Source organism: Strix aluco, chromosome 9 (genome assembly GCF_031877795.1).
Source record: "Strix aluco isolate bStrAlu1 chromosome 9, bStrAlu1.hap1, whole genome shotgun sequence".
NCBI classification, from domain to species: Eukaryota; Metazoa; Chordata; class Aves; order Strigiformes; family Strigidae; genus Strix; species Strix aluco.
The window spans coordinates 6,573,837-6,593,706 of NC_133939.1; the positions used below are offsets into that span (position 1 = coordinate 6,573,837).

At 45.0% G+C, this 19,870-nt stretch overlaps 1 protein-coding gene and 1 long non-coding RNA gene across 2 annotated transcripts in view; one reads left to right on the forward strand and one right to left on the reverse strand.

Annotated features, from left to right (window-relative positions):
* Positions 1-33: 33 nt before the first annotated feature.
* On the forward strand, positions 34-17,786 carry LOC141927003 (uncharacterized). The gene is made up of 3 exons (XR_012624265.1): positions 34-162; positions 16,951-17,116; positions 17,713-17,786. It is a non-coding gene; the product is annotated as an uncharacterized LOC141927003 (long non-coding RNA).
* ARHGEF4 (Rho guanine nucleotide exchange factor 4) overlaps positions 1,939-19,870 on the reverse strand; it is a 222,444-nt gene continuing 204,512 nt past the window's right edge. Inside the window, exons 8-15 of the mRNA XM_074833593.1 lie at positions 17,695-17,889; positions 16,481-16,660; positions 15,624-15,856; positions 13,464-13,593; positions 12,429-12,560; positions 11,157-11,400; positions 10,388-10,465; positions 1,939-9,142 (exon numbers count right to left, since the gene is read on the reverse strand). Of these exons, the coding sequence (XP_074689694.1) occupies positions 8,985-9,142; positions 10,388-10,465; positions 11,157-11,400; positions 12,429-12,560; positions 13,464-13,593; positions 15,624-15,856; positions 16,481-16,660; positions 17,695-17,889 (1,350 nt within the window). The 3' untranslated portion in view covers positions 1,939-8,984. The remainder of the gene's footprint in view (positions 9,143-10,387; positions 10,466-11,156; positions 11,401-12,428; positions 12,561-13,463; positions 13,594-15,623; positions 15,857-16,480; positions 16,661-17,694; positions 17,890-19,870) is intronic.

Consider the following 19,870-nt stretch of genomic DNA (forward strand, 5'->3'; position numbering starts at 1 on the left):
AACTAACCGGCTATTTTCATTTATTGTAGGTCTCCAAAAATAACAATAACTTACCTCATAATGTTCCTGTGAAAAGCAACGCATGTGGAAGAAGAATGTGTAACGTCAGTAACTGCATCGATCCGCAGAAATAGCGTTTTGTTTTTGAGATCATTGCCTCAGGTGTGTTTTGTTCAGTCAAGTAGTTGAGCTTCTGAAATAGTAGCCAGGCACTAGGAATCCCATGGACAGATTTTTCAGTGCGTTTTATCTCAAGCTATTGCTGGTCAGTTATCCTGGGGTCCCTCGTATTTTACAGGGAGATAGGTTTGGGGTTGTTTTGCACATCACTGGAGCTGATGAAAATTCATAATCCCCAACCAGTGGGTTGCTGGAATCTGGGAGGATATAAAGGGGAAATGCTGTTCTTCAGAATGATGCTGTTTGTTCTTGGCTTAGAGGGATTCTGGTGTAGCTGTTGTTGTGGTGGTCTGTTGTTGTCAAGAATTACTGTACTGTGTCTGACACTCATAACAACATGGTACAGAACTTTTAAGTCTTTATATGGGACTTCTTTCTTGTTTGTTTTAAATCTATGGAACTACTAAAATGGTGGATCAGTAATGGTTTGATTTTTTTTCCCTCTTCCCAGATTCATTTTGCATATTACTCTCCCACTTACTTGCTGATGAGTGGCTGTTAGTTATTTGCTGTGAAGGTTAGATGTATTAAGAACTCCCCTCATTTTAGAGGCAGCTTTGAACACTTGGTAACAGCCAGAGCCCCTTCCAGAAAAGTAACTGCTCGGTTAGCGATTCTCAGAAATAGGGCAAGAAGTTCTGAGTTTCCAGCTTTCCTGGACATGGACAATCATGGACAAAAAGAAAGTTTGCTTTTTCTAACATCTTGCTTTAGATTCTAAACTCTGTGGCTCACTGACAAAGTCAGGTAACACAAATAGTTTTGTTGATGAGCTCCCCAGGAATCGGGAGTGATATATTGATTATTATTTAGATGGTAATTTTCCATTGTAGGAAATGTCATAGTGCTGCAGTAGAAGGTGTTGCTGCATTATGTGGATAAAATGTTTGATTTGTGTGTGGGAGGCTAAGTGCTCTCTTGGATTTTTATTTCAAAATCCATCAGGCTATTAGCTATCCTGTTTTAATAATCCAGAATAGAATGGGGTCCATGTGACTACTTTTAAAAAAATTTTTTTAAAAGGTTGTACAGCAGTTAAGAGGTCTTTGGCAGCTACAGGAAGTTGTATTGTCTGTTACAGGGAGGAGGGCAGACCTGCAGGGAAGACTCTTGAGCCTCATGGGTACAAGTAACCTATAGCTGTAGACTTTGGGGGACTAAAAGATACTTCAAACACAAACTTGACATAGAAAACTTTGTGGCAAGTAGCCCAACTGTCAGTTTAAATTAGTGCAACTGGACCTTCATTCTTGGACTATATTAATCTATTTTGTAGTTTACAATAGCATGTTCTTTTCTGGGCAAGAGAGGCACAATATGTGGACAAATTAATGCTTCAGAAAGAGGGAGGGGAACACACCTTTCCACAGTTTTGCTTTTACCAGCCTCGTTGTAAGAATTGTGATCACGTGGACTTCACAGTTGAGATTGAATGCTGTATGCCCTTTCAGTGCAGGAATGCTAACATGGCTGAAACTGGAGGTAAGGAGGTTTTCTTGATGGTGTGATTTAGGTATCAGGTGTATTGTTTCAGGTTGCTGGAGGTTAAAGGAAAAAAAATTATCAAGCCTAGGTAATAGATGTGCAGGCAGGCTGCTACTTCTGAGAAAAGGGGGAAGAAGCAGGTGTGGAAAGATAGAAGGAACTCTTAAGCAGAATAGTGTTACATAGCTCCATTTGATTATGGCAGATATGAAGGCTTGTTTTATATACTCAGTAGTTAATGTTGTATGGGAGGATTACAGAATTAGACAAAAGTAAAGTTGATAGCTTGTTTATTTCCCATCTCACAAATGTATATGTAAACAGTCACACACAAAGGTACACAAGTCTGGGTTAGGTATCACAGGTATTTCATTTGCACAGGCTGTAAAACAGGGAGCTGCTTTGGTAGCAAGGTTGTGCAAAAGAAAAGCTCACTACGTGCAGAGAAGAGTGGCGTAGTTGCAGGGAGGAAAATGACAGGAGTGTTGTGCAAAAAGAACAAGCAGCCTGTATTTTTCCTAAAACCACCAGCACTGCCAAAGCCATGGGATTTTAGTAATGTAGCTTGTTGTTAAGAAAATGTGGGAGACGTGGGAAATGAAGTGTGGTGTGAGGTGTTAATCCCAAGGCAGGGCAAGCTGCGATGGCTGCGTGGCTGGGAAGGAGGAGCACCCTTTGGCCTCTGGCGAGCCTGAAGCTATGTGGCTGTGGATATAAAGGCAAGTGAAATCCAGGTTGCTGCTGTTCTTAGCATGTGGTAGGCCATCCTCTGATACCCCACCCTCATTTGTGTAGCACTCAGCAGAAAAATGCAGGGGCTTCTGCCATGCCATGTCTTGGACTGCCTTCTTGCACTAGCTTAGCTCTGAAATGAGTTGTGTTGATTTGTTTCTGCTGCTTTGCAGATTGATTCCTTCCCCTGCACTGTCAAACTAAATGAACAACACTGCACCTTGAGTGGGTTAAAATCAGCTGAAAACACTTCAAATTTCTTCAGTTAATTTCTATCCATTACCAAAGTTTGTATTTTTTTAACCCATTACTTACCTGAAGACCTGATCCTGCTGCTTTGCGTAGGCAGGAAGCTCTGGAGACAGGGACTTTCTACTGGTAGGCTGGTACAGGACATCATAGATGAGATGTTATGATCATACCGATGTGGTGCTGCTACTTGTCCGTAGCAGTGGCAAGTCCTGCTAACTTCAGTAGAAAACTTGAGTAGCAGCAGGTACAGGCTGAGGCTCCAGCAGTTGAATGAAGTGTGAACAGCTCCATTCTTAAAGCTGTAGGAATTATTGTATTACCACATTACCTGTCCAAACAGGTATTGCAATGCCATAGCCCTCATTAGCAGGTACATGGGGAAATTTGACATGAGAACTGAGAACAGTTGAAGTAATAACAGTAAAATTAGAAATTAGCACTTGCTGGATGCTGTACCATCTCACAGACACTGACAAAGTTCTTAAGCAGTCTGTGTAGCGAGTGGTACAATATTTGTTCAAAAGACTGATTTAAAAATCAGTGGCAAGATTGATATATTTAATTCTGCTGTTACATGAAGATAAGCTTCCACTGCAGTAAATCTGGAGGAACACAGTCTGATATTTTGACATATATTGCAAAAGATGAAAGGGCTTTTTCTTAAGAAAAGCTAGTTTCTGTCATTCTGGCATCCCAAGAAATGTAGCATTTTCAGTCTGAAGCTGAGCTTCTCTTGGAATGTCTGTTACTCATGGATGCCTCAATTTTCAGTTGTCCCGATCTCTGACAGGGAGCCCTGGCTTTCAGATGCTTTCAGGAGCTGTTTGGACCCCCAGATGCAGGCGGTCGGCGTGTCAGGGGCTTCTGGGTGACAGGCTGACGTGCTGGTTTTGCAGAGCAGTGTCCTGGACAGCCGGGGTTACCCGCAGTGTACAGCAGCGAGGCGATGGGCTAGGCCAGACAGAAACGGGGCTCCTCCCCACCCTACACCCCTCTGACCTTCAGGTAACAGACAAAACACAAAAGATCCGAAGGGCTGCTTCTTGGGAACTTATAGCTCTGTGGGGATTGATCTATTTGTTTTTTTTGATTTAGTACAATGACAGTTTTTACTGCTTCTGATGCTATCAAAACTTGAAGCATAGGCATTTGTCTAGTGTATACACCCACCTTTTCTGACTCAGTTATTCCAAACTAGCAGTTCAAATTAGAGATATTTTTCTTTTTTTTTTTCCTTTGTCAGAGCAGAAGCTAGATTATCTAGCAGCCACTGGTTCTTGTCATTTTACTGGTAGCTTCAGCAAATCATTCTTCAGATTGGTTCACGTGCTTTATAAAAGTCTGTGTCTTACTTGTCCAAGTGAAATCTGGGGAGATTTTACTCATTAAGAAACATGGCTGTTTTTCACAGGAAGTCTCCTAAATGGATAGCTACAGAAGGAGGGGAACAGACAGAGCTGAAACCCTTAAAAAAAAAAAACCCCAAACCACCCTGGAACAAGTCTTATGGTCCTCTTTATGTAACTCAATGCCAGAATTATTTTTCTGAGTAGCTAGGTAGTTTCTACCCTGAAGTCTGGAATGATTGGTGCTGTTCAGACCCATGTCAGGAGCTTCAGTTTGTTTTGCATGAAAATCCGCATTTCTGGCCACGTAGAAGGTTCATCTCCAGAGGAGTGGGTACTGAAGTCTCACATCTCTGCTTACTCGTGTTTCAAATGGATTCTTCCTGTGAATCTGGTAAGATTGTGTTGTCCATTAAGCTCAGACAGCTTGACAGAAGCTGTACTTGAGCTGTTCATATGCCAGAAAACCCCTTTATGATGAGTTTAGATGATGACATTGTGAATCTATGTAACGTGTACACGAATGCTTTCTGTCTTACACACATGTTCTCCCTAATACTTTTAACTGACAGTACAATGTGAGTAACTTCATTCAAAATCCAGATGCCAGGGTGAAGAGGAGGGAAATTCAGTGTTGGTTAGTCTGTTACCAGTGTCTAACACATGTACATTTTACCATTTAATCAGTAACTTAGGAGATGAGATGACTTTTGAGTGTCTAATCATTTAAAACTAATGGAAGTTACACATGATCTGATACACAGTTTGTTCAGGAAGTAATAGGTTTTGTGGTTAGAGAATCAGGAAGTAGTGCTGGGTAGAAAATAAGTGATGGCATTTCTCGATGAAAAATCCTCTTCAGATTTAGGAAGTGGTCTATTGACATGCCGGTGTGTGGGTAGGTATGTTGAGCAAAGTGAGTCTGATCTTTACCTGTTTCTCAATGTCACTGCTGTAGCTCCACCTACTGTGTTACAGAGTTTCTGTCTCTCTGTGTGATCAGCTCTTATACCTGATTTCAGTCTTGCATAGGGGACCAGATCCTAGCTCCAAATGTTTCTTGCAAGACTAGAATCCCAACTGAAGACACCTTCCAGGAAGAGTGCCGGTAGGCAGTCAAGTAGAGAATATATTTCTCTACCAGAAATAAATAACTTCTCATCAACTGGTATATTGTTTGGCCAGAGAAGTCTGTTTTGGCACTTACTTAAGATGAGTAACTATTAGAAATCTTCCTATAAATTGTTTGTGTGCACTGGTCAGATATGAAGTAAGTTCTGGAAGAGGTGCTAAATAATCTGATCATTTAAGCAGCTTGATGCATATTTACTGTTCAGAGTATTGCTACACAGATAATTAATAGTAGCCAATTCTTATGTCTGTTTTAGCAAGGGAAGGGCAGGGGCATTGTTTATTGCCCTTCCGAGCTGCTGCACTTTAGGGTACTGTGCCACTGTCACCCCACTTCATTCAGTAGAATAGGTCCAGATTTGTACTGGAGTGACTTTAGGTGTAAAGCTGAGTGTATAAAGCAACATACAAATTAAAAACAGATCAGAAGTTGCAGCAAGAGAAACTTTGAATAAATGTTAAGAACTTTTTTTTTTCATAATGGGGACAGTGAGGTATTGAACAGGGACTCAAAGAGGGCAGCTCTATCCTTGAGTACACTTGGATCACAACCGGATAAGACCGTGCGTGACCTGATGCAGCGTCACGGTTGGGTCTTGCTTTGAGGGTGTGCGTGTGTTGTGGGGGGGACTTGTCCCAGGGTCCCTTCCAGCCCTGCTTCACTGGGCCAAACCAGCATTCCTCCCCCCACTTACTAATAAGCACAGAAAATTGATCATTTCTGTGCCAACAGCTTTTCTTCCTGGCCAATCAAAACAAACACACCATGGATAAGGAAGGATAGGAGGGTGCAGACACCAAGGGTAAACACAAAAGTGACAATTCCTTGTGTTACTGAGGGGTGCTGGCTGCAGCTGCCTGTGCCTGCTCTGGCTGTGGCAGCGCAGCCCGAGGGATGCTGTGGTGTCCCACCGGAGCGTTGCTCTGCTCTGCGGGAGCACAACAGCACTTCTTGGGCTTAAACTTAGGCCTGAATCCGGCAGCAAGCATGGCCTTGTTCCCCTGAAGGGGGGCAGGGGGCGCAAAGGCTTAAGCTTGTTGGAGGGGTGACAGGTGGTTGTTGCAAAAGGGCACGATGCTGGTATTGGTGTAGCTGTGGGAATGGGGTGGCAGGTAAAGCCCCTGGCACTGAGGAACACCATTTGCCATGTCTGGGTTAGCTCAGTGGAGCTTCTGAGCTCCCCCTGCCAGGGGGTCAGGGCAGATGCTGTGCTGTGGCAGGCAGCTCCTGTTAGTGTTTAGACTGGGGCAGGGGGCGATGTCCAGACCATGTAATGCTTGTGGGATGCAGAGCACTGCGTAACCTGGCATGGGCCTGGGAGGTGTCGCTGGTAAGTCTGGTACTTGGCAAGAAGTAGTGGAGGCTGATCTTAGTGGCTTCTTATAGACACTGATTTTATTTTTTTGGTGTCCCCCCCCCAGCCCCCCAAGTTATTGACATGCTGTCCTCTCAAGTGCAGAGAACAAATGTTCTGTATCTTAGTTTGGGCTGTCAGAAGATCACATTGGCTGCTAAAGCTCAGGCTGCTGCTCTGAGGGGCGCTTAGCCAGGGCTCATGGAGGGGGTGTGGGTAGAAAGGACAGGCATTGCAAGGCTGGTAATACAGATGTAATGTGCAAATGTGGGCTGGTTGGGGTTTTTTTGTGTTGGTTGTTTGTTTTCCCCCTCCCAGTTTTAGTGACCCACACCTGTTTGTGCGGTGTCTGAAGGCCCTTCCTGCAGTGTCCCCCAGCTTGGTTTTCCCAACTGCTGCTCACCATGTGAGAGGCATTTCTGACAAATGAGAGCCCAGACCTGTAGCTGTGCTGGTTCAGGCAGTATCTCAAGGCTCTGCTGCCAGCTTGGTAAGCCCCACTTTCCTCTGTGGCTTGGGGTGACATGGGGGAGGGGGGAAGTGCTAAACCTGCCATGGGCAGACATCTCTTGTGCTGCTGCCTGAGGGGGAGGTTTTTGTTGGTTTTTGGTCACCACTCTCTGTAGGACCATATTGGATGGTGATGTCACACAGGAGGAAAACCTGGGTTCTCTTTCAAGTGTGTTTCTTACTTCTTGGTGCTTGCTGTTCCTCTTTAATCCCATATTGCTCAAAGTGGACTTGAGCATCCCTTGTAGCTTTTTTTTTGTTGTTTCCTAGACATGTTTTCCATTTAAATAAGTAACTAGCAGGAATCTGAGCGCTGGTGACTTGCTAAACCTTGATGATGTTCTAAGTGACTAGCACATCTCCTGTATGGTCTCTGCTTCCCCAGTCTTCCATCCGAAGGATGGCTTTGCTGAGGGTAACCTTCCAGCATGGCTTCTGCTGACCAGTGGTCGCTTTTTAAGCTGCAAGAGCAGAATCTCTACAGTGACTTTGAAGAGAAACAAGTTCACACAGATAGACATGTCGGAGACAAACACAGGCTGAGAGTCACTTTTACAAGTTTCTTTATGAAATTAAATGTTGCCCCTGGTCTGGGGGGGAAGTTATAGTGCAAGAATGACTTTGTACATGCTACTGAATTCAGATATCCCTGGATGACCAGACTTTGGTCAGCTACAGCATCAACAAACACTGGATTTCTGAGCTCTGCAGACAGTGCTCACTCACACTAGTGTAGCGTTGGAATGAGCAGGTGCGTGTCTTCCAATGTCACAGGATGTTTCCTAAGCTAGGGAATTCAGTCAGTATGGCTTCTAACTCTCGCTATGGTAAGGCAAATCTTTCCTTTTACTAACCAAGGTTTAAATGGATTCTTTTTGGCCACAGTTTGAAACTTGGGTACTTAAAGTGAGGCTCTTAATGCCTTTTTAAAGTGGCTTTCCATTTTTTTAAAGGTGTCAAAAACCTGTAGTGATACCCCTTGCACTGAGGATCTGTGGGAGTTTGCATAACAGTCACGGTTTTAGTCTTTTGGGTTGAACTGTAGACTCTGACTTCTGGGAGCTAGGTTTGTAAATATTGACCTTTCTTAATAAAAAAAATAAAACAGACAAAACAGGCATCAAGTTAACAACATCTGACAAGAACAATTACAGACTTACAAAATACACAGTTCTGTTTTTTACCATAAATAAACACATTACAAACAATGAGCATTTTCATTGGCCAGGAAATATGGCAGAATGATGGAGACGAGAATCTAAGGAATTGAGTACAGTATTAATTAGGCACATTTTTCTCTAACTTATGTAACTCAAACCCACTATAGAGATTCTTGAACTTTACTCATGCTGCAGGTTGATTGGCACAGTTTAACGTACTCTATAGTTCATCAGTGGTGTTGAACCTAAAGGAAAGGAAAAGGTCACAGTGCAATACTCACTGTTGTCTTGTCTGAGTGCCTGCAAAGGCTAACCGAATTACTTAGACGTGTGTAGGAGGATCATGTCTCTGAGAAACGTGGGGAGTGGGGGTGGACAGAGAGCAGAAGGGTTTATCCCTCCATGGAAAATGTATCCTGTCAGTGACTCTGAGCATGTCAGTGGGCTGCCCTCCCCTCTCTGACAGCTGCCAGGCAGCAGGAGTGTTCGCAGCGGGAAGGAGCGAGGCGAAGTACAGCTGATGAGCAGAGTCTTTTCGGGTGAAACATGTCAGGCTCCCTCCTGTGATCTCTTCCTGGAAGTTTGCCTCTTGGGCACTGTGCAAGGCTGGCTCGATGGGACTGGCACAAATGCACACGTATGTGCAAGCACACACCCCGTGTCACCTCAGAGCCAGGGCGGTCAGTTGGTCTGCAAAATAAATAGGGAAGGCAGGAGCACATGTGCCATCCTCTGTAAACAAAGGATTGGAAGAACCTGGGCTCCACCTCCCAGGACTGATGGATAAAGTGCTTTTTCTCAGAAGGGGTTGAGGCACAAACACGGCGCTGCCCTTATTTCCGGAAGGGCGTCAGCCTGCTGATGTTCTGCCAGAAGTTCGAGGGCTTGCGCTTGGGCTCTGCCAGCATGAAGACTTGCTGCTGAGGGAGCGTAGTAGGCAGGGTGGGATGCTTCTGACGCATCAGAAAGTCATAGTATGGCCTGGTGACAGCTGCGATGAGAAGGAGAGGGCAAGCATGTTAGCTGAGCACAGCTGCCTTGCCCAGTCCCTGTTAAAGGGGAGTGAACTGGGTTTGTCTTAGTATTACCCTTTGTTTCAGCACTGCTTTTTAGGATTAGGGTTGATGCTGTGGAAGTCCCAGAAACCTGAAGCAGAACTGACAGGTGTTCTGCCAGTGTGACAGCAGGGCTAAATAGCTGTAGCACATCGTTAGTGACAAACGGAACTGGGGCCTTTGGTTGTTTTGGGAGAAGCAGCTGCTGTGCATGTGCCTCTGTTGCCTGGTACAACTTCCTGCGCTGGATTTCTGAGTCGTAATGGTTGGTCCCTAGCCTGCGGCCAGCGCTGGCTTGGGGGGGTCTCCTCTCCTGCTTTGCCCCCACGGCTTTGCTCTGTTTGACAGGTCTGGCCTCCTTCCAAACTTCCCTCTGTTTGCAGCCAAATCTTACTTCTGACTTATTTTGGAATTTAGCCAAGCTTTCTTACTGGAGACTTGGCTAGGATTTAACTGCTGGCTGGTACCACCAAGAGGAAGTGGTTGCCTCTCTGTGCGTCCAGAGGAAAGCAAGTGACATTTCTTTCCTCTGGATATAAAGAGGGGTGGTGGCAGCACGAAATGATGGAGCAGGAATCTTCAGCTAACAGTGCTATGGGGACAGGGACCTTTTCTTTCTGTTGCTTGAGTTCACACTCCCCTGGCTGCTGCTAAATCTTCCTCATCTCTTAAAGGTTTAACAATCAGCTCTGTCCATGAGCATGGTACCTCCCCAAGTCATTCTGCCAAAATCGCAGGTCTCAAAGCATCTCCCACAGGCACAATTGCCCAGGCAGGAATAGTCCCTGCTGCAGTGACCTTTGTGACTCTGCATCATGGGGATTACTACAAAACTTAATCTTGTCTTTTCATAAAGGGAATGCCATACTGCTTGGAGGGCCTGGCTTTTAGGGCGAGGCTGTGAACTAGCCTTCAGACAGAAGCTGCTGGCTTGTGTGTAACTGGTTTCTGGCACAGCAATCACATGCAAAGCAGCTCTCCTGGAGTTAGGAACAGTTTCCTGACTCCAGCTGTCTGAATCTACCAGGAACCACATTGCAGATTGTCACATCACAGCTCACCATCTGGCCCTCTCAAGAGTTTGTTAATGCCACTTCACTGAAACTATTCCCATATAGTAAATATAGACCCACCACCCGCCCCCAGTTCTAGCAGCATTTGTATGTTCAGGTGTGACTCACCCTTAGGCTTCCCAGTATGGTGCTGCTTGCTGGCATTCAGCATCGCCTGCTTTTTCTGCACCTCTGTGATTGAAAAACCTTGAAGATAAAATAGTTTGTCAGCAGCAGGTCAGCATTCTGGAGCTCATGGGAAGACACTGGCATAGACAGTAAGGGAAGTATGGGGGTAGGAAAGTGCCTGAGGGGAGAGGTCACAAGCTAAAACTACTCCCAAACATGGAAGGGGCCCTTTTGCTCCCCCCAGCCTGTGCTGCGCTGCACCACACCACCCTCCCTACCTCTCATGCAAGGTTTACTGCCTGCCCTTCCCCCCTGCCTGTCCAGACCAGTTGTGGTTCAAATCTCATTAGATCACACAAGTCTGAATTAAGCAGGATTTGGACAAAACAATGAAAACCCTCCCTCACAGTGAGAACCCTTGACTGAATGTGTTTTGTATAGATACTGCCAAGTTGGGCACTCACGCTGTACTGGAAAATAATGGAAGCTGTATGTAACGTATTGACTATTTTGTCAGCCCTGCCTGAACTCATTAAAGACACATCACCCTCCCTGAGGACATTCTGCAGTGTCTGCTCACAGTGGTTTCCCTTTTTTTTTCCCAGTTGCACACATTCATTCAGAATGTGCAATTCAGCAGCCCAGAACTGGACTGGAGCATGGACTGGCTTCCCTGCCCTTTCACTCCTATGCATTGGCTAGTGGTTGAAAAAAGAAAAGGAAAAAAGAGGCCAAAAAAACCTGTCTCACAGCATTGCTCTTTCCATACCTGTCTCCTGGTCGAGCTGAACCTGTCTCCTTTCATTCTCAAATGCCTTCAGCCAGCGCTGTTTCTGCTCAGGCTTTTTTGCACAGAATATGTGGACTTCCTCAGTGTCTCGGCAGTGCAGCTTAAATGCATTTTTCACACTGATATTGAAGTCCTTGTCCTTTCCATCTTCTACATCCAGTATTTCCATATCATCCATGTTGATCCGGCTCTTATAATACAAGATGTCCCGGCGCAGAAGGTCCTGTAAGAGAGATCACACAAACTCATACAGATGTTATTGTTTCCTGTCCTGCCCCTTCCTTAAACATTTGTTTTCTTTGATATGATGGAGTATTTAATCTTCTTAGCAGTCATCACAGTCCTGTAAGAGAAAGCTGATACTGGATTTGAACCTATGGAATTGCAGTGTGCTAAGCTCCTGTTGACACGGTTGTTCTAGGGGTATGGTCATGCTAGGCTGGCAACTACTGCTGTGGGCTATCAGCTGCCCTGAAGAGCTCTGAGGGAGAAGCAAGCTTGTGTTATTACACATGATCCCAAATCTTCAATAAGCCCCTATCAGAAAAGTAGTATTTGAATCCTACAGTCCCAGTTAGAAAGGAAAAAAAAAAAGTACTAATTAGCTTTTGTTTTTTGTGTTGACAATGCAAAGTAAATTTGAGAGCAGTGATAAAACAGTGAGGATCTCATGCCTAAATTACCTGGAGCTAGCTCTATGTCATCGATTATGCAAAAAAAACTTGGCATGTTCAGTTCTGAAATTCCAATGGAAGATACCTTTCATTTGCTCTGCGAAGGGAGATTTCCATTATTACTTAAGTTATGAAAAATAGCATGGGCTGTACTTATGACTTACATATGATGTTAATATGGTCTTATTGACTGTCAAGACCCACAGCTTTTCACTGAAGCTGCAGTTCCCTTCTGAATATGATATAAATCTCACATGGAGGAGCAGTTGAAAAAGAGAAGATGGGTGACAATGTTCATACTTGAGTTGTATAAAATAAACCCCTACACTAACCCTAGCAGCAGTGCAATGCTTTCCTCTCTTGCTGTAAGAATTAGGCCCGTAGTTAGTTCCTGTAGCTTACTGCTGTGGTCAGGTGCACAGAACACACCAGGACAGCAGAGAAAAGACTGCAACGAATGCACATAAAAATCTCAGTGCCAGAAGCACAAATTATTCCAGTAAGTATTAAGGAAACAAAGGTAGAGAGGGAGTTCACTCAAATCCTTTATGCATTTGTGCCTGGCTGGTGAGGTTACCTTCTTGCAGCAGACAAGCTGGTGATCAAAGAGGAAGAACATCCTCTGTTGGCTCTTGGCTTGAGGGTGGGAGATCTTGGCTAATTCTCCAGAATAGATGAGTTCTGAGCTTCTGACTAGGACATCTTCACCCTGAGAACAGCACAAAGAACAGGTTGGGAGAAGAAATAAGCCTGTAGTCTCATCAGAGAACCTCAGCTTGCCTGAGGGGCCTGTGTTGCTGTGGGGCCTGAATTCCTGCTGACAAAACTCTCTTCTGGGAAAGAGAGAGCGCCTCTGTGCTGGAGGACAGTCCTTGTCACATCAGGGAGGCACTGGGCCCTTGGCACCCAGGGACTGGGAACTGAATTTGATAAGAACAATAGTGTGTTAAATGAAAAAAAAATCTCCTTTTTGCAGGGAATCTGCTCAGGGCAGCTCATCTATCCCTGACATTAAAGGAGGTACATAAGCAGAGAGCTGAGTATTTAGCCTGACATCCTTGGGGAGGGAGACAGTCTGGTTTTATTAAGTCTAGGACTTAGAAAATCAGTAGTTTTGTTTCTTTTATTTAGCAATTTTTTTTAATGGGTCTACAGGGAGCCTTGGCTTCCTTTGTCACTATATCAGAGCTTGCCTTTTTGCAAGAATAATGTGGCTTACTAAGCATTAAGGGGCAATTCTGCTCATCTTGAGTTTGAAATCACTCAAGATAAAATGGGGGGCAAGAGGAAAATAATAGGATTTCCCTAACCTCCATGCTAATTTTATTCTGCAAGGAAAATGTGGAAGCAAAAGTCCCAGGGAACATGCAAAGGCAGCTGGTCTAGCTGGGTTATGTGCTAGACCTTTTCAGTTGTACTAAAAAATCACATCTGTTTAAATAAAAGAAAAACAAAACAAAAGAACCAAAACAAACTACAAAGAGGGACATCAGAACTGAGGTAGGACTAGATAGTAATCCTTATGAAGATCTTGTTGTAGGCAGAAGCTGTTGGAGAGGGAGAAGAAGGGCAACACAGAACATGCAATTCATGAGGAAAGTAAGTCTCTCACCTCCCAGTCTTCTATTGAACTCTGCCACTGAGCAATTTTGTCAATGTTCTCCAGCCGCCGCTTTCGCTCATTGATGAGCCGAGCAACGTTCTTCATGGCATTTAAGGCAGCTTCGACATCTTTAAAATCCCTAGGGTAGGGCAGAGGTGTTAGTCATGACAAAATGACACGTGCTCATTGTACCTACACTCCAAAGGGCTGCCTAGCATGGCCTAGGGCTGGAGAGCAGAAAACAGTTCTATCCCAGCTGTTTTATACTGGAGGTACATGTTTCTGTGGGCAGCTTTTCAGATGCATGCTGGTTTTGAGGCACAGATTATAGTCTTGTAACAAATCCAGGCCCAGTCTGTGGAAGGGAAGGGAGTAAGCAATCAAATTCAGCCACAAAGGTGTAAATACAAGTTGCTGGAAGAATCTCCACGGGTTTCCAAGCTTAGTTTTTTTCCCACAACATAATACAATATATTCATGATGCCACTGTTTTTATACAGGGACTGATTCTGTCATGCATAGGTGAAGCAGTTCAGCAGTAACTGGCTTCATTTCAAATGGGAGCCAATGGTTAATCTGGAAGGGTAGGGCAGAAGCTGATCTGCCCTCCCCCTCACACCATCTGCTGCCACCAGCTACTTTTGCTGAGCTTAGAGTAGCTGGGAGGGAGCCATTCTGCACAACCTTTCTCTTAACGCAATTTTCAAAACATCTGTGTACTGCATTAAGGAACTTTCTGCTAAGAGGTCAGCTTCAGAACAACATGCTTATAGATTTAATAAGACATGCTTAAAACCATTCTGAGAAGCACCAGTGTTGTAATTAGGAGGGTAAAATTAAGTCAAGCCACAATGGACCAATATCAACATTTGGCTTTAATACAGATTTTTCATGTTTTATTTCTGTAGCTAATTATTTCAGATGCTTGAGTGACACGGTTATTTGAACTGAGGGCAGTGCCTTCACCCTGAAAGGCAGTGATAGATTTGGAGGCTTTTGAGCTAGTGCTGAAGAGCACCGAGTGTGCATGGCTTGAGTGCTGCAGGCCACGACTTCCCCCTGGGGAAGCACCAGGCAAAGTTCATGATCTCCACTCAGCCCTGACATGCGGTGGTGTAGTTACATGGACGTTTTTGGGTATATTCAACCAGTGCTTTTGGAGGCAAAGTTTTCAACACCACCACCGGAAACATTTAACTCCAAGGTATGTATGTGCCAGTATCACATGTATGTGGGCCAAATGCAACAGAAAAGTATCATTGTAAGGTGGACCTTGCAACTCCAGATCTGTAACAGACAGGAAAGCCCAGTGCTACTGTAGTGGAAAATGATGTACTTGTGTCACAAACTGTAAACAAGAAAGTGTTCATAAAGAGGGTGTCTCAAACAACTCAGGTGGGATGCCCTGTGGGGGAGAAGCAGAGCAAGCTCTGCGGACGTGGGATGGTGGGCCGTTTCTTTCTCCCTCCCTCCTGTTGTTGCCCAGAGACAGAACTGCACAGGTACAAAAGAGAAAATGAGAACCTTCTGGAACAACCTGTTGTGCATGCGTGACAGAGACTATATAAAGGCAACACCCCCCATGTGTCTTTGTTGACCAAGCTGGCTGCTCTGGCAACACAGGATCCAAGGGTGGTGATTCCCCTTTCCTATGCCCCCGTCCCCTCTTTTCTCTTTCCTCTTTCTGCTCTCTCTCTCTTATACATATATTCACATATATAAGTTTTGTATGAATTAATTTGGGATCGGTTGGTCGCTGATGGGTTATTAGGAAAACAGTCTCCTTGCCAAAGTGCCTTTATTCATTTTTGGACGGTTATCAGTTGATCGTTGCCAAATTGTCTCCATTCATTCACTAAAGTGGCCAGTTAATAAAGTCACCAGAACAATTGTTCCTCTGAGTCATTGTGACTCGGCCACCCTGCGGCTCTGCCATCTTCCACCAGCACACAGGCTCTCGGGGAATTCAAAAGATTCACCCCCCTCGTAACCCACCACGTGGGACGAGACAACTTGATAGAAAAATACTGTTTTTTCCTGGTCTCTATGAGGTAACACAGAACTGTGGTAGTGGCTGCTCTTGGCAAGCTGCCTTCAATACGCCATTCTGCATTAGTCCATTTCCATGAGACCAGTCTCGCTCCTTCCCTCCCCACCATGCTGTCCTACCTGTGCTGGGGGTTGGTGTATTTGAGCAGTTCAGCCAGCTGCAGTGGGTATTTGCAGATTTTCTGTACGGGAGTCAGCAGAAAGCCGTCCAGAGAGATGTCGATCATCTTCTGCAGCAGGCGGCAGGCTTCGAAGAAGTAGACGTACTTGTTAACTTTGGTGAGGCGGGACAGCTCCATGCAGGCATTGGGGTGGTTGTTGCAGTATTCAGAGTATATCTGAAACTCTGTTTGCTGAAAGGAAAATGAAGGGATTTACTGTCCGTGTTCTTTAGGGTGATGGCCTGGCTCAAACTGCTGACTGTGAGTTCTCTGTGTAGGTCCTACTCCTGTATCACATGGGGTGGGTTGGTAAGTGGTATCTTCCCCAGGCTTTGAAGCCTGGAGACCTAAAGTTGGAGATGGGCAGGGTGTATGACAAATTACAGCACATGCAGCTTATCTGAGAGCCCGGGACGTTTCCACGTATTCTGGCCTGTGCTCAGCAGAATGTTTTTAATGACTGGATCAGCCATTGCTGATCCTGCACTGACCTGAAGATACCATAGCTGTAAACTCAGGTCCGGCTTGAGATTAGGCAAAAATAGGAAGATTCCTAAAAGTAGCATAGCCTGGCAGGGAGTATAGTGATCAGAGGCTGAGGCACTTTGAAAATGTTCTTTCCACAGCCACGAGAGCTAGAGGATGTTTTATTGGGAGGTGGGTAGTGGTTGAATGGGGTGGGGGTGGGGTGGTGGCATTTAGTTTGTTTGGGTGGGTTTTTTTAAACAGAGCTTCAGTTCTGTCAGATCAATTTCTAGATCCTCTGGCTTAATCCATGCTCAGCTACCCCTTTTCCATGAAGTCAAATTCACTTACATATTCCAAGAAGCATGAGCCAACCTCACTCAAATGTGGGTGGTCTTTGTTGAATTTCTTCTCTAGTGCTTTAACAAATTTCTTCTGGCACCTGTAGATGTCCTCAATATTCCCAAAGATTGTCTTCAGCTGTTCCTCTGTAAACATGTCAGCTCTTTTGCGGCACTGCTTAATGTAACCCTAGGAGGAAACCAAATGGGAAAGCTTCCTGGGCATTTGCTGTGTGGCCTTTGGGTATCAGCAGAAAACACTATGGACTGTAGTCAGTTGTACACCAGGTTCCTGTTCCCCCTTCCTGCATAGCTGCATCCATGTTTTAGCTATTATTTTCTCTACTATCACCCAAAACCTGGTACAAATAGAAACCAAGCCACTGTTACATGACTGCCTTAAACCATACTGTAATCCACACTTGAAGGAGTCCCAAAGCTGCTCTCTCTCCTGTTAAAAACACCTTGATCTGTCTGCAGGCTATGGAGTGTTCTGACCCCAGCATGGATCCACTGAGATTTAGGCCAATTAAATCCAGCTGCAGATCTGGTTTGGCTGCTTGTGTTGGGAAATGCCTGGCTGACTCAAGGGAGGAGGAGTGCACAAAGGACATGGGGGGACACTGCAGGAGGAAAGGTTTGTTTGGTAAGGGTGTGCTGCTTTGCCCCAGCTGGCTCTTCTGGAAGGCGCTGCATTTTTGTGTCATTTCAGTGAAGAACTATGTTCCTGCAAAACTCTTACCAATTACCTTAATTTACCCCAGCTTATCTGACAGAGTGTCTCTTTTAGAAGAGGTGTCACAATAGTCAGCATATTTGCAAGTGAAAGACCTAATTGGCTGAACATCCCCCAGTTGTTTTGATCTGAGCATGACTTGCCTGAAGGCTGGAGTTGCTGATTATATTACCTCAGAACATACATTAAAGAGGACAGCAGTGCTAGACATTTACTTTTCTCTGGCTTGGGAAATTCAATTAATTCCATTTAATCAGAGCCCAAGTGGGTGCTCAAAATACAGAGGCATTTGGGCTATTGCTGTAATGAATTGTCTTCTGTTTTCTGAGCATGCAACACCATTTAGCAGAGCAGGCTCTGATGGAAATAAATAGAGTCTCATGTTCAGAAAAGTTACCTGCTTAGGGTTGTTCTCTGGGCAAGAATGGGACATGCTCTATTATCCTTCAAACAAGTTCTTACATTCATTTTCCCCTTTTTTCCATTACCTCACAAATGTCCTTCAGATGCTTGATGTAGTCTCTCTCTGTGCTTATGATCTCATTGATGACGTTGGTCCTCATTTGGTCTTTGGTGGTCTGCCCCATCCCAAAGCGGCGGGTGCCACTGCTGGACTCGTCCTCTTTGCCACCCTCTACCTTCAGGGGATAATCTTCCATGGGTTCATCCTGGTTTACTCGCAGCTGTGCCAGACACACAAAATGTTCACCATCTGTATTGCTAAACATGACTCTTCCAAGGAAAAGAAGTTGGGAACAGTTGACTGAATGGCAGACAAAGATTGAGCTAGGGTAAGGAGTGAAGAGGGCTGCTACGTGTCTATTACCTGTGAACATATATTCCCCTTGGGGAAGCTAAGGCCAGATAGTCACTTTTGGGAGGGTACTTTCAAGCCACATGACAGCTGCTCCCCCTGCGTGACATGGGTGGTTTTAAGCAGGCATCTCTTGTGGACAGAAGTCACAGGAATGGTATGGAGTCGTCCAGGAAGGATACATACAAAATCGGGACAAAAGTGGTTTATCAAGTGAAATCTGCTTGTGAGGGGGCGCTTAGAGAGGGAGGGGGGGAAGCCAGCAATTAGGTGCTTTTTTATATAGCTTTAATGTTGTTCTTACACTGTTCTCGTAACAGGTGGCCTCTCAGTATGTGCTTCCCTGAGATTATTGAAAGAGAATTTACTGTTAACAGAAAAGCAGGTACAGGCGCCAGTGGGCATGTGATGTGGAAAGGACTGGCGCTGCATTCCCGGCTGTGTGTGACACTCGTGGTCCCCCCACAGCGCCCATGAGATGGCAGCACAGCCCGAGCAGCGAGCAGCTCCAGCTCTGGGGACACCGGCCTACAGCCTGGACCGTCAACGCTACCAAAGCACTTTAGCCAACAGCAGGCAATTACTGGTGCGTTTCACTTAGGAGCTTTCTTTATGCAGTAGTATTGTAGCTCTCAGAGTGCCCATGGGAATATTTTGTACACAACTCGAATGATCAATCCCAGCACAAAGAAGAAGTGAGAAACACTAAGTAGGAACACGCACAACTATAGGCATTTTTAGTACAATGACACAGAACTGCTTTAAACTTTTAATGTAGTTTCTTCTAGACAGGTTTACTTACCACTTGATACAGATACACCTACATATAAAAAATAGTGCATACACATCCCTTGTCAGCATAGGCATAGGTTACATTTACTCACTGTTTACAGCTGGTGAAGCCTCAAGTTGTGCAATCTGGGTTTTCCTTTGCTGTGAGCAGAACAACATTGCCTAGTCTTAAACTCAGACCTTGGCCTGAAACTCGTGTGCAGTAACTGAGCAGATTTATCCAAGTCCCCAGACATACCAGCCTTCCCAGCAGTAAGCGTGAGACTCAGAAAATCTTCACGCAGATGCTTGAGTAAGTGTTGTAATTACTCAGCTAAAAGAACTTGTTACTCTGCATCCCTAATGGCCAGTACTAGTCTGCTTTCTCTGGAAAGATTATCACAGGTTTTTGCCAGCCAGGACAACAATTCAACAGTAACATGAAAGAAGAAAAGGTCTGTGTTTTGATGGCGAAAAAGCAGTTCCATCCCCACCAGTGCTGAGAGATTGGTCCTACTAATCTTACTTGCAAAAACATCCACCATTTGTAATAGTTATCCAGCTGAGATGGTCCCCTTCAATCTGTAACAAAGCATTTCAAAACTTTGATAGCACTATCTGCCCCTCTTCTCCAAGGACTTTTGCTACAGACACCAGATCACCTCGTATCACCTCCCCTCATGCTTCACCTGGTTTTGGGTCACTTGTGAGCTGAAGTGACCCAGATAAAGCACTAAAGGGCTGAGAATCTCTGCCTTTAGGCACCTAATTCCCTTTGCAATTACTGAGGAGCCTGCCCTGAAGTGGTGAAAGCAATCAGGCATCCACACCAACAGTCACAGCCCAAAGAAAGGAAAAAAGCCTTTCTCCTCACGGCAGGAAAGGAGTGCACAGCAGTTACCCAGACTCTTGTTTTACTCCGCACTTGCACAGAGAATTCAGATGTTTCAGAATGCTCTGCTGGAGATTAATCCAACCTCTGCAGTATAGAGCTGGGACTGTCTGGGCTGTCCTATATAGCTATTTCTATATGGTCTTTGTAGCTGGCACTGAGGGAGAGCCTGGGCCCAAAAGCATCA